Source organism: Ammospiza caudacuta, chromosome 2 (assembly GCF_027887145.1).
Source record: "Ammospiza caudacuta isolate bAmmCau1 chromosome 2, bAmmCau1.pri, whole genome shotgun sequence".
NCBI lineage: Eukaryota > Metazoa > Chordata > Aves > Passeriformes > Passerellidae > Ammospiza > Ammospiza caudacuta.
The window spans coordinates 40,151,686-40,164,159 of record NC_080594.1 but is presented as its reverse complement, the minus strand read 5'-3'; the positions used below and the strand labels follow the sequence as shown (position 1 = coordinate 40,164,159).

General features: G+C 39.4%; 1 protein-coding gene across 2 annotated transcripts in view; it reads left to right on the top strand.

The window, feature by feature from the left end:
* NOX4 (NADPH oxidase 4) overlaps positions 1-12,474 on the top strand; it is a 109,315-nt gene that overhangs the window by 53,392 nt on the left and 43,449 nt on the right. For both annotated transcript variants that reach the window (XM_058822667.1, XM_058822663.1), the window contains exon 12: positions 9,917-9,998. In XM_058822667.1, coding sequence (XP_058678650.1) covers positions 9,917-9,998 — 82 coding nt within the window. The remainder of the gene's footprint in view (positions 1-9,916; positions 9,999-12,474) is intronic.

The window sequence follows — 12,474 nt, the reverse complement described above, 5'->3', positions numbered from 1 at the left end:
GGGTGCCTGTCAGCGCTGCTCACTCCCAGGGCTGTATCCAGCACAGTGCAGCTTCCCCTCTGGGAACAACTTAGCACCTTCCATGTGGGTATTCACACAGCCTGGCTGTGAGCAAGGCCAAGTTAGGCCTGATGATCCCCCTCTAAGGTCAGCTAAGCCTTGGTGATTAGCAGCATCACAGGGCTGAAGGCTGCTGTTGGAGGGATGAGGGTTGGGCCATCTCTACTTCATATTCCAAGGATGTGAGTGAAGGTGAATTAGCAAGGAAACTCCCATTCTCTTTCACAAACTCCTTTTTTCTTTGGCATTCTCATTCTCCTCCCATCCCTGCCCCAGGTAAGAGAAGGCAGTATTTCACCTGCCCAGTCTGTCTGAAGCTTATTGCAGGGCAGTGTCTTGCCCCTCATGTCTATCAGCTGTGCAGGCAGTTGGCTCCTAACCAGCTGTGGCCCTCTTGTCAAACTGACATGGGTTTGCAGTTTTGTCCAAAGGTGGCAATGAATGGGAACAGCACAAAATATTGCTATTTATATTTTTTTCACAAGCAGACCTCCTGATTATGTCCTAGAGTCATGGAATGGTTTGGGCTGGAAGGGACCTTAAAGATCATCCAGTTCCAGCCTTGGAGATGCATAAAACCCAACTGAACATGGCTACGAGCAGCCTGTTCTTTCTAACCATGCTTAGAGCAGGAGATTTCTTCTGCCCTCAACAATTCTGTTGTCCTCTACAGTTATTACATAGTAATTTATTTTCATATTTGAGAGTAATGATGAAGTTATGTCTGTATAAGTCAGAGGGTTAAATGGTCCCATGCTTAAGTTTAAATTGTCACCAAATAGGAATAGGCAAAAGCCCAAGAATGTGTTCACAGTTACTGGTAGTGGTTTTGTTATGGTACAAAATTGCAGTCTTGGATAGAAATTAATTCCATTATTTTTGACTGCCATATTAATCTGTCTATTGAAAAGTTCTTGTCACTTGTTCAAATGTGTAAAACGTGTAATATGTTTTGAAATGTGACACTTGCAAACATATTTTTAGACTTGGCTAAAAATACCGGTGGATGTATGCATGTGGGTATGTGCTGGTGTTTAATATATTTGGTGACAAGCTAATACACATGGCTGGCAATGATGAGACCATGGCAGCCCAAGAATAACACTTTGGAGTCACAATAACTATTTCCATGAAGACATCAGCTTAGTGCTCAGCAGCACTAAAGAGAAAAATTATTAGGAGCCGAGTAGAGAATAAAGCCAAGGAGATGACTGTGCAGCTGGTGGGTGTTTCTGTGGTGCTACCAGGACTTCAGTCCTGTGTGCAGATCTGGTCTTCATCACTCAGACATGACACTGGCCAGGGCTCAGGAAGGAATGGCAAAGATGATCAAAAGCATGGAGAGGCTTCCAAACGTGGGATAACTGACTATGCAGTCACTCTTTAGCCTGAAAAAGATCTAATTCAGGGGAATATAGCCATAGTCTGCAAAATCATGCATAATGCTGAAAGAGTGGGTGGGTGGAGCCTCACTGTTCACAGTTTCTGCCAGTATCAGAGTTTTTGGCCATCATATACAGTCAGTAAGATTTCAGAGCAAACTTAAGGTGATGAATCTTCATGTAATAGGTGAGAAACACATGGAACTCCTTGTCAAAGAGTGTGGAGTGGATTAGGTTTACATGGGGACTGGGCAAGTATACATTAAAAAGGAATCTAAGATTTTCTTATTAGACAAACCACGTTAGACTCAGGAGAAGCACTGGCATAGAAAAGCTCAAAAGCAGAGGGGTCTTACCCTGTGATCATTCTTCCATAGATGTATCCAGAAATGAATCCAGATATTAGAGTAGGGGGGCCTTGGTGTGAATCAGTACAGCCTGATTTATTGCGCCTTTGCTCAGCCTTTTAGAGGCAAACCCTTTGGAGATGTGCAGAGCTGGATAGTATTGCAATAATTGCACATCTGGATAGTAGCTCCATTTCAGTGTTAAAAAGTTCTATGTAGCTTTTGGAAGGTTTGGCTTTCTCCAGTTTCTGTAGCAGATTACAAGTTACAAAGAGAGAACCAGTTAAATCCTCCTGCTTTGCGTAGTTTGAGTGTATTTTTTTCCTTTTTCTATGAAATAAGGACTTTTTAGAACAAGTGTCACTACATTATCTTAAAGCCCAAAAGGCTATACTGGTGCCTAATCATTTCTTCTGTCTTGTTGTGAAAGAGGAAGCTACAGCACTAGTGAAGGAAATAGTAGTTGATCCTCCCTACATGGGGAATTCAAAAAGCAAAGTATCGCCCTTCATGGCTACAGGAAGCAACTGTAGAATGCAGTGCTATAAAAAAAATCTGCATAAATAAGTTTTCCTTCAGAGCATATATTTATAAAGTATTTTTTAAAGTAGAGGTTCTGTGTTGTTTAGAAACTGTTTTACTGTGGTACTTTGTGAGAGCTGAGCTGTGGAATGAGCTTTACTGTCATGACAGAAATAGTCTTCATATATAGTAAGTATCTATCTCTAAGGCAAAAATTCTTCCTTGACTAAAGTTCCTTGATTATTTTGAACTCCAGCAGTCAGCTAAGTACCAGCTCCACTAGGGAATTGCTGTGTAATCTTTACAAGGATTTCTAACTCAGAAGCATTTTCTAACTTAGTAGTGAGCATCAAGACTGCTTGACTTTGGTGTTGTGTTCTCTTCTCTTCCCTGGCTGTCTGGGAAACCCAGGTCGTGCAGTGTAGCTAGCAGGCATTCTGGGTCACTCAGTGATGTCTTGTCAGGTCAGTCGTACAAAATGCAGCCTAAATAAGGTCCTCTACATCTCTCCTCCCTGTTTTGAAACAAAACAAGGGATGCTTTTTCCTTCCCATCATTCATCTCCTTACCTTTTAAGGTTCCTGGGACAAGAACTGCCTTTTTCTCTTTTTCTTCATTGGCTGATACAGGGCCATATATACCTAAATTATGCAAGATGTTTGATTATAGTGTAAATGAGGGAGATCTAGTTAGAAATAAATCCATCCAAGCTAATTTTGATGTAGCAGTTGTGACAAATTTAAGGACACAAGAAAGCACCTAGAATTCCATCAGGGAAAGGATTTGCCAATTCTGAAATCAGGGAGGGAGAATGCTTTTGAACTGGTAGGCACACAGCTAGAGAAAAGAGAAGGAGCTTTTTAGGGTGCAAAGGCAGGTTAGGAGAGAAAGCAGGGCATACAGAGTCTTTCTTTAAAGAAAGGAGGACTATTCCACAGGTCTAGAGTGACTGGGAGTTCACTGCAGATCTGTGTTATAATTAGTCAAATTCCTATTCCCCCCCTCACGCTCTGCTTATAAACTAAAGTCCTGTAAAAGAAAATGTTGAAAGGAAGGATGATCATTTTATTCATCTACCTTGGATCCACTTGCCTTTCTGTAAAGGCTTCTCTATTTCCCTTAAATGAATATAAAGAGCAAAGGGTTTATATATAGTTTTCAACTTCTTGAGTTTTCACTAGTTTTCAGGGTTTTTCAGTAACTCTGTAAATAATGACACTAATTAGTCTTTCAGACAACTGATCAGGAGGGAAGGAAATGGTGATGAAAAATAGGAGAATTAAACTCTGTGAGGCTTAATGGACTGAGAATCATGGAAGTTCAGTCTGGTCAAAAAGCCTGTCTCTATCAGCAAAATATGTATGTTTCAGGGAAATTCTGAGGCTGATGATGTAATAATTTTGGAACCTTTTGATCATCAGCATTAACTCATCATCTTTTTTTTCCTCCCCTTTTAATCTGATGGAGGATATTTGTAGCACTGACTCTTCAAGAGGAGAGAAGTGATAACTCCTTAATTTCAGGAACTTCGGCCATTAATAAGCCACAGGTCAAACTGAAATATCAGACATTTCATTTTTATGCCATCTTGTTGCTCATCATTGTTTTATAGCCCTTAACTGGCAAAGACTTCTTCCTAATTGCCTTTTATTTTTACAACGCACTGCAGAACTACTTATGACAGCTTTTCCAAATTTACGGAGCTTGAAAACAAGTCGTATTAGTGGATTTCAAATCCTATTAAATTATCATCAACAGTTTTAAGAAAGCTGACTTATTTTTAAATTTATTTTGTTTTAATTACTGCAACTTGGTATTCATGACATGGAAGGTGTACAAGCCACTGTGAATTTTGCATAAAACTGGGTAGTTTTTTTAGTTTGAAATTGCAGGACCTACAAGTGTCCTTGTGGTGAAAGGTGGAACTGATATTTGTTTCTCAGAACGCAGAAGAGGTAATTACAGAAACATGACTACAAAATATCCAAATGTAGAAGAGTGTCACTATGGATAGATCATTTGGTGGTCTGATGAAGCTGTTCTGTTCTCCCACTCTCTGGTTGCTTTCTCATCACCTTTCTTTTTATGCTTATTAACTTCATTTTAAAAAAATCCATAAAACTAGTATTAATGAAATCCTTATCCTGTTAAGCCAATTGCCATTGGTGTTACAGTGTTCTGAACTGAGTTGATTGTATGCAATTTGACCTTTCTTTATTAGTGGTTCAGAAAATGGTCCAAAGGTGTTGGGTAAAGGTAGTTGGGATAAACAAACCAGTAATGGCTCAGACTTCAGGTATATAGTGCAGTGACCTCATAGCTTCATACCCATCAAACTCTGAAGGAGCAGGGATTTGATTTTCCAAGACCCTTGGAATTCAGCAGAGTGAAATTACAGTGAAAGTGATTTTGCTGTTATTTTCCGTAAGATATTTTGTAACAAGAAGGAGTGACAAAAGACTACCGCAAGACCTAACTTTTAAAGTCAAACCTTACACAACTGCAGTGTGTGACTTTTGGTATAATTTTTGAAGTGCTAAAGCAGTAAGACCTTCAGGGACGTGACAGCTTTGAAAAGGAAAGCCAGTGCTCATTGTGCCACAGTGTGTTTCTGTCTACAGAATGTGAATAATAATGTGTTTTAACTCACAGGGACCGTCTATAGAAATTATTTTTCTCCACTGTGAGAAGCCCCAGATATTAAAATACTGCAGAAATTTCCTTTGTGTCTCTTTCCACTTCTGTAATATATATCCTGGCAGAAGGAAACTTGACTGTGTAACCAGTTTGAGTGACCTTCAGACCATATGCCCATCTTGCTCTCATTTTTCTGACATTACTGTCAACTCACCATACTGAGCACAACTCCATTCTGTTTGAGAACAAATATGGCATTAATCTAAATATTTTAAAGGGAAAATTTCTCTTGAAATGCATCCTTCTGTCCTTGTAGATTAACTGGCTTGGCATTAACATGTATTACCATAAAGATGGTAAGGGTATTTATAACTGAGGTTCCAGTAGCTGACTTGTGAATATGTTATGCTGGGAGGGAGAGGAGGAGCAAAAGGTAGAACAGAGAGAAGAAAACTTAGATAAAAGACAGGGAAGAAATAAATATATAGGATAGGTTAAATTCATAAAGATTCCAATGGCAAACTTTCTTTTCTTTAGAGTATGCAGTCTTCCTGATTTAGGAGGACGGGGCATAAGACTGTGTTATTGCAACCAGTCTGCAGTCATCACAGGTAACTAATTATGCTACATATTTAGCTAAACATGTATAGTCTCAATGAGACTGCCTAAATTTAACTGAGGACTTCTCACTGATAAAGAATTTGGAAAGAACTGTACACTCAAAATGAAAGCCAGGAGGAAGTTGAGGCACTCATCATATTGAAAACATAACATAAATTTGAGCAGAAGATGTGACTGTGCAACCCTTCGTGATGTCTCTGAGAACTTTGTCCTGTAGGCAGACTTATGGGAGCATCAGTGAGACAGGCTGCAGTGTCATACACAGCAGAGCAACAAACCAGTCGGTGGTATAGCTGATCTCAGAACAATGTGAACAGTCCTGTTGCTAGTACAGACTTTAACTTATGCAAATTGTATGAATGAAATGAGGAACAGAGGAGGTAATTGCCAGTTTTCAGAAGTAAGCAACCTTGGCTAAGTAAATGTTATTCTTTTTTATTTTAGTGAATCAGACCAACACCTAGACAAAAGCATCACAGGAAAAAGGACTCAATTTTGGAAGATACCTCTCTAAATTTATCCAAGTAATAAAAAGACTGTGACTTGTTTTAGTTCTATTGGTCAACTACTGATTGCAAACCAAAATAATGTAAAAATGTTCTAATTATTGGTTTCATTAGTTCTCAAGTCTTTCATTTGTTGTTGTAGCATGAATTAGAACAATGTCTTAGGTTTCTTAAAAAATTCTTCCCCCTTTGGGAAGATATTGTTTTGACTTTTTTTCTTGTGAATTTAAAAGCCTTCTCTTGTAAAGCATCAGTCTTCTATTTCCTTTTGTAAGAGCACCAAAAGTACCTGTGCTGTAAGTGGCTACCCAGGCTCTTGTCACCTCCTCATCACCTTGTTGGATGGTCTTAAAGGCAATAGTGTCATTTGTCCAGAGTGACTTTGGTACTAGGCACATATTGGTGTAATAGGAGCATGTCATAGAGCTGAAAAATGACATGTGTGCACAATGGTCCCATGGGACAATTCAGTCCTAAAGACTCCTGCATGAACAGGACATAGAGGTTAATGTGCTGGGAGAAGCTGTAGAATAGATTTGAGATGAGGGGCAACACTACCATGTAGTGTAAGTGTTTCTGTGGTGTTCTGGTTTCAGCTTGAACAGAGTAAATTTTCATACTAATAGTTGGTACAGTGCTGTGTTTTGGATTTAGGATGAGAATAATGTTGATCACACATTGGTGTTTTAGTTGTTGCCAAGTAGTCTTTATGCTAAGACAGGGACTTTTCCTCTTTACATGCCCTGCCAGTGAGAAGGTTGGAAGGCATAAGGAGTTGGGAGTGACACAGCCAGATCAGCTGACCCCAACTGATCATGGGGATATTCTGTAAAATATGGCATCGTGTTCAGTGCATAAACTGTGAGGAAAGCTGGCCAGGAGCCACTGCTCAGGAACTAGCTGCACATTGGATGGCAAGTGTGAGCCAATTGCATTGTACATCACTTGTTTTGTATATTCTAATTATTTTTCTTATTATCACTATGATTATAATTTCTTCCCTTGTCTGTCCTAATAAACTGTCTTTGTCTCAACCTATGAGTTTTCTTCCTTTTACTCCTCTAATTCTCTCCCCCATCCCACCATGGGGGGAGTGAGCAAGCAGCTGTGTGGGGCTTGGTTGCTGTCTGAGGTTAAACCACGCCACATGGAAAAATGAGTAAAGTCATATGGTGAAAAGAATATACATCTGCCTGGGAAATTTGCCATAGCGTGGGGGGAATAAAAAAGTTGACTTTAGCTAAAACAAGATCTAGTAGGAAAACTGTTCAGGCCAATTTCAGATGCCATAACTTGGCCGCTTTTGCTCCCGTACTGGCCAGCCCTGTCACATTACTATTCAAAATATTTTCAAGATCACTACTTGCTGAATTGAGTCCTGGAGTGCAGCCAGGTGGCCTTGATCAATGTGAAAGGGCAGCAGCACAAGAATAGGTCACAGAGTAGGAGATAGAGATGGAATATGGCACTCTGCCTGGGTGATATCCATCTGAGACAGAACAATGGGTGCGACATATCTGCACACTCACTGAGATGTGTTTTGTCTCTCCCAGAGCGTCACAGATCCTTACCAAGATCTGACAAATCAGCTTCACTCACCTACCTGTAATGTGGTGTTGCGCAGCATTGAATTGAGTAGGAGCATGTCTCTCTGTGCTTGACATTGCTGTCACACCTGGTTACAGGCCCTCAGAAGTAAATCAGCGGTGCCACCACAAAGAGAGATCCTTAATCGTGGTGTCTCACACCGTGTTCTAGAGATCAAAATCCTCAAGTCATGGAAAGAAGTGCTGTCACTCAGTGTTTGCCATGGTAAACTTCCTCCCATTCCTCCACCAGGCACGCACAAAGGCTGTTGTTTGAATGGAGGCTTTTGTAAAGGACACCTGGAAATGCATCAGTAGCTTGGGTTGTGTGGGGAGATTACTGAAGCAGGGGTGGAAGTTAATGTGCTGGCTCTGAAACATGAGGGGATATTTTGCATTGGTGAAAACTTTCTGTAGCCTTTCAGTTCTTGTCCATTGGCTTTTGAAGATGGTTAATGTGTCATCTTTAAGGATGATAGGGCATGTGTGTGTACAGCCTATTGCCATGTACCAGAAGACTGAAAGAAAAGCAAATTTCTCCATCTTCCTAAAATTTCAAGCAGAGGTCAAGAAGTAGTGTAGTGGCAAGCTTTTCCTCAATACAGTGAGCAGTCTGTTTCCTGAAAGTACTCATTGGAGTTAACTTTCATCTTTACAGTATTGCATTTATTGAATTTGTTTTGTTGGCCACATCTGCTCTTTGTCCTAGTTAGGCACAGGAAGACTGATTTACATTTTAAAGATTTGAGAAGAATTTTGGAGGTAGGAGTGCTTGTTTCTTTCAGAATTGAATATGAAGAGGTGTACAAATAAAGGAACAAAGATAAGCCCTTCTTTCTTCACTGGCAGATCCTGGTATCTTATCCAAGATGTTTGCAATATGTCTTAGCCAGCTGAGAAAAGACTCAGGTGTGAGATAGCTGACCTTTAAAACTGAGGCCTTAACAAGAGAGTTTTCCTTGTGAATTAACTGTGCTTTTTTCAAGGTATTACAACTTTATGGAGTATGATTCATATGGGTTTCTTTCCACTTTAGAGGCTACATAGCAGAATTGTATCCAAATTAATGGAGCTTAGTTTTGATACAGAATATTGCATAAATCTAAATGGTTTTTTGTCTTGTAATTTTCTTATTCATAAACTTGGTGTTAGAGAATGTTTTAAGATACATAGGAATCTGGGAGGAGGAGGACTACACTTACCCTCAGGTTCAGTTTCCAGAATGAAAACTTTCATGGAAGAGAGCCAGTTTGGAGAAATCCATGGTACAGCTGCCACACACACCAAAGGCTACAAACTACGGTTTAGCAAAGGAAGGATAATACTGTAGCTGAAGACTTTCAGCCACAGTTATAAAGTATTGAAGGAAGGGTAGGAGGTGGAAAGGGCATCAGTTCTGTGCCACCGTAGGACAGATTAAACTTGCAGGTGACAGAAGGAAAGAAGGAAACAGAGCACATCCCATGCTATGGAGAGCTACTAAAGGAATTTGATCTGGGTGGGAAATCCCATTCTATCCCTGAATCTTAATATAATGTGAATTTTAAGGAGGTTTCTGTCTTTCTTGACTGAGAAATCTGGACTGATAGAATGTCCTACAGATCCCACTTGACTTACTGTGTCTAACCACCTCTAGAGAAAAGCATAAGAGAAAGGCAGCTACGCTAATTACAACCACCCTTTCATTTGGTGGTCAGTGAAATTAAGTTACAAAAGCTTTAGCTCCTGCAGAAAACCCAATAATGCAGTTTTTGAAATAGATAATTATGACAAAAAAGAAATCCAGTCTTCCAACCATCCTTTAAAACATTGAGCCCATTACCAACTTTTGTACTGCAGTTTAATTTATATGAATTAATTAATCTGTGTTTGTTTTGACTACTGTGTTCCTTAATGTGAATTCTTAGGGGCTCCTCCTTTCTGTTTAGACTAGGCTCTTCAAGGCAGAGACTTTTTACGGCTGGCTGTGCATGATAGTCAGAAGACCTCTGTGCAGACCTTAGAAACTTATAGGCACTACTAGAATTTAGTACTGAATGAAAAAAAAAGGCATTTTAAAATATTACGTTTTACAGGAAACAGTGATTTTTAGTCCCTCCATGCTTAGTTTTGTCCTCTGCTAAATATTTCTGGAGAAGAGAATTCACTGATATTACTGCTTGCTTGCTCGTGGCCTGAACGTATAATGCAGAGTCACAGTCTGGGTTTTTTTTTGTTTTTTTTTTCCTTCTTTTTTTTTTTCTTTGTCCTGACAGAAAGATTTCGGGATTTACTGCTTCTGCATTCAAATCAAGATACAGAGATTCTGCCCATCTTTCAGCAGAGACGCTATCCCAAGTAAGTAAGATTGTCTTCTTGGGAGAAATAAAATCTTTATCTATTTGCAGCGAGGGAGAGTAAAGCATTTATAGCATTGTACATGCTTTTGGTGCAGAATCCTTAGACAGAGCTGTCAGGGAGCCACACTAGCAGTGATCTCTGCAGTCTTTTGACTGGTGTTGAGGAGAAGCAGACACGCATTGCAAGCACGCTCAGCTGTCACTGGGGGAGGTGGTGGTGGTGGTGATGGTGGTGGTGGAGCACAGATGTTGAGTTGCCTGGATCAGTGTCTGATGGAGCTTTGTTTCTCTATTGACACAGGTAGATGTTTTATCAGGCTAATCCCCATTCTTGTCTTCTGAGATTCCATCATTGATGGTGACAGATTCCCTTGAATTTTAACAGGCTTTCCTCTGAAAGCCTGCAAGTACTAGGAAACATTTTTTTTTCTGCCTTTTTTAGGAGTATATGTTTGCCTATATCCCTAAAGGGATTTAAAGAGTAGTGTTGAGTGTTAAGGAGGTCTTGAATGTATTGTGTATCCTGGACAATAGCTCTTCTTTTTCCAAGTGACATACCTGAGTGAAGCAATAAAAGCTCTTTGCTGTTTTATCAGCTGGAAGAAACAGTCACTTTCAGCTTGAACTGAGGCAGTGAAGGGGAAAGAAGAAGAAATAGTACTCACATTAACCCTGACCAGAATGAGCAATGAAAGAATGCTAGTGCAGGGTGGACAGAGGGGGGAGATGGAAGAAAGAATGTATGTAGACAGTCCTTCAATGATGGTGAAAACAAGCACAGTTATTTATTTTAGTTATTATTGTTAGGAGGTTTCTGAAATAGATTAGAAGTCAGTGAAGCTAGGTTTCAAATCTCTTTAAATCTGATAATACAATTTTTTTTAAGAACAGACAGTTAGAGAGGCTGAGTGCTGAAAGCCAGTCACCTCCTTGCTGTGAATACTTGAAAATAAAACCACTCAAGGATAAAATCCTGATTCTGAAAATGACAAAATTTTGCTTTGACTTCAAGGGAGACACAGTTTTATCACCCTAAATTTCTTGTTTGCATTGTCCATTGTCACTATATTACTGGAATACTGTGGAGGTACAATATATGAAATAGTGGAAGGCGCCTTATGTGTATGGATTGATCTGCTTGTTTCATTAGGACTTCCATGAATTATTACTTTTCTCCGTCCTTTGGAACCCTGGCAGTATTATGCTTTACTTGGCTTAGATTATTTCATTTTTGATATGGACACTGTCAGACTGGTCTGAGAAACCAGTTTGTTGTCCTTCCTCAAAGAACAGACTTATCTTTATATAAATCATTCCTAAGATGTTTGACTTTCCATTTCATTACATTCAATTTATTGCTAGCATTCTTGGCAAAAAGTCTACTAACAATATTACACAATGTCAGATTCATGGGCGAATGAGTTGTCTGTTGTCTCCTGACAGAAGATGTGTTCAACTCTTCAAAGATCACAGAGCAAATATCTTGTATGGAGCTCTGCTGCTCTTTGAAGTTATAGTGGCCTTGCATTCTCAAAAAGGGTACATGTTTTCAGCCATGTTACTTGGGAAGATTGACTGCTTCCTCTAATATACAAAAGTTGGCCAAATTTTGGCACCTAAGCAAAAAGAAGTTTGCATATGTTCTTCAAAGCAATAGATTCTTGTTTATAGCATCATTAATTGGTGCAAATTTGCTCACTTGTTACAGAAATTTATCATATATTACAACCCGTTTAGAAACTGGTTGAACGCTATTGACTTATCCAAATTTCCCCAGGGGTTGACTTTTGAGCAAGGTACTTGAGTTCAGCAAAGTAGAAAACCTGTTTATCTTAATAATATATTTTGTCTTATTCCCATATCATTTTTTCACCTTTCCTATTCTCATTTTCTCCAAAGTGTCAGTTAACAGAAATTAAGGCAGTGAAGAGACAAATCTCCTAAATCAGTGTCCCTTCATGACTTCAGCTGAGCAGTGGCTGGTTGTACTACATTAGGATCTGAGTAGAAAAGCCATTTTAATGAGATGTTGTCACAGGGAACAAACTGGAGCTTGTACTGATTAAAGAAATCCAAAGAATATCGAAGGTTAAAAATAGAAGAGAATTTTTAGTAGTGACTTAGCTGAATAACTTGACTAAGCAGGGCTTAGTAGGTAGAAAGGATAAAAGTTTTCACATATTTAAGAGACAAATGTCCAAAGGAAGGAGATTGGATAGGAGGATGTTCAGCACCACTCAGGATACTCAGAATCATTGCAATAAATATTAAAGGCTAAATGCGCAAACTATAATCCATCAACGTTTGGAAGAAGTAGAAACCTTGGTGTTCTTGCCTGAATTATGTTCTTGTTCCTTTATTACATTAGGACCTGAACTCTTTCCCAGGTAACAGCCGGATAATTTTGGGTGCATCTTGTTCTCAGAGATGTCCATGCACTGGAATGTCTGGAAGAAGTTTTCTGGAATAAGCAT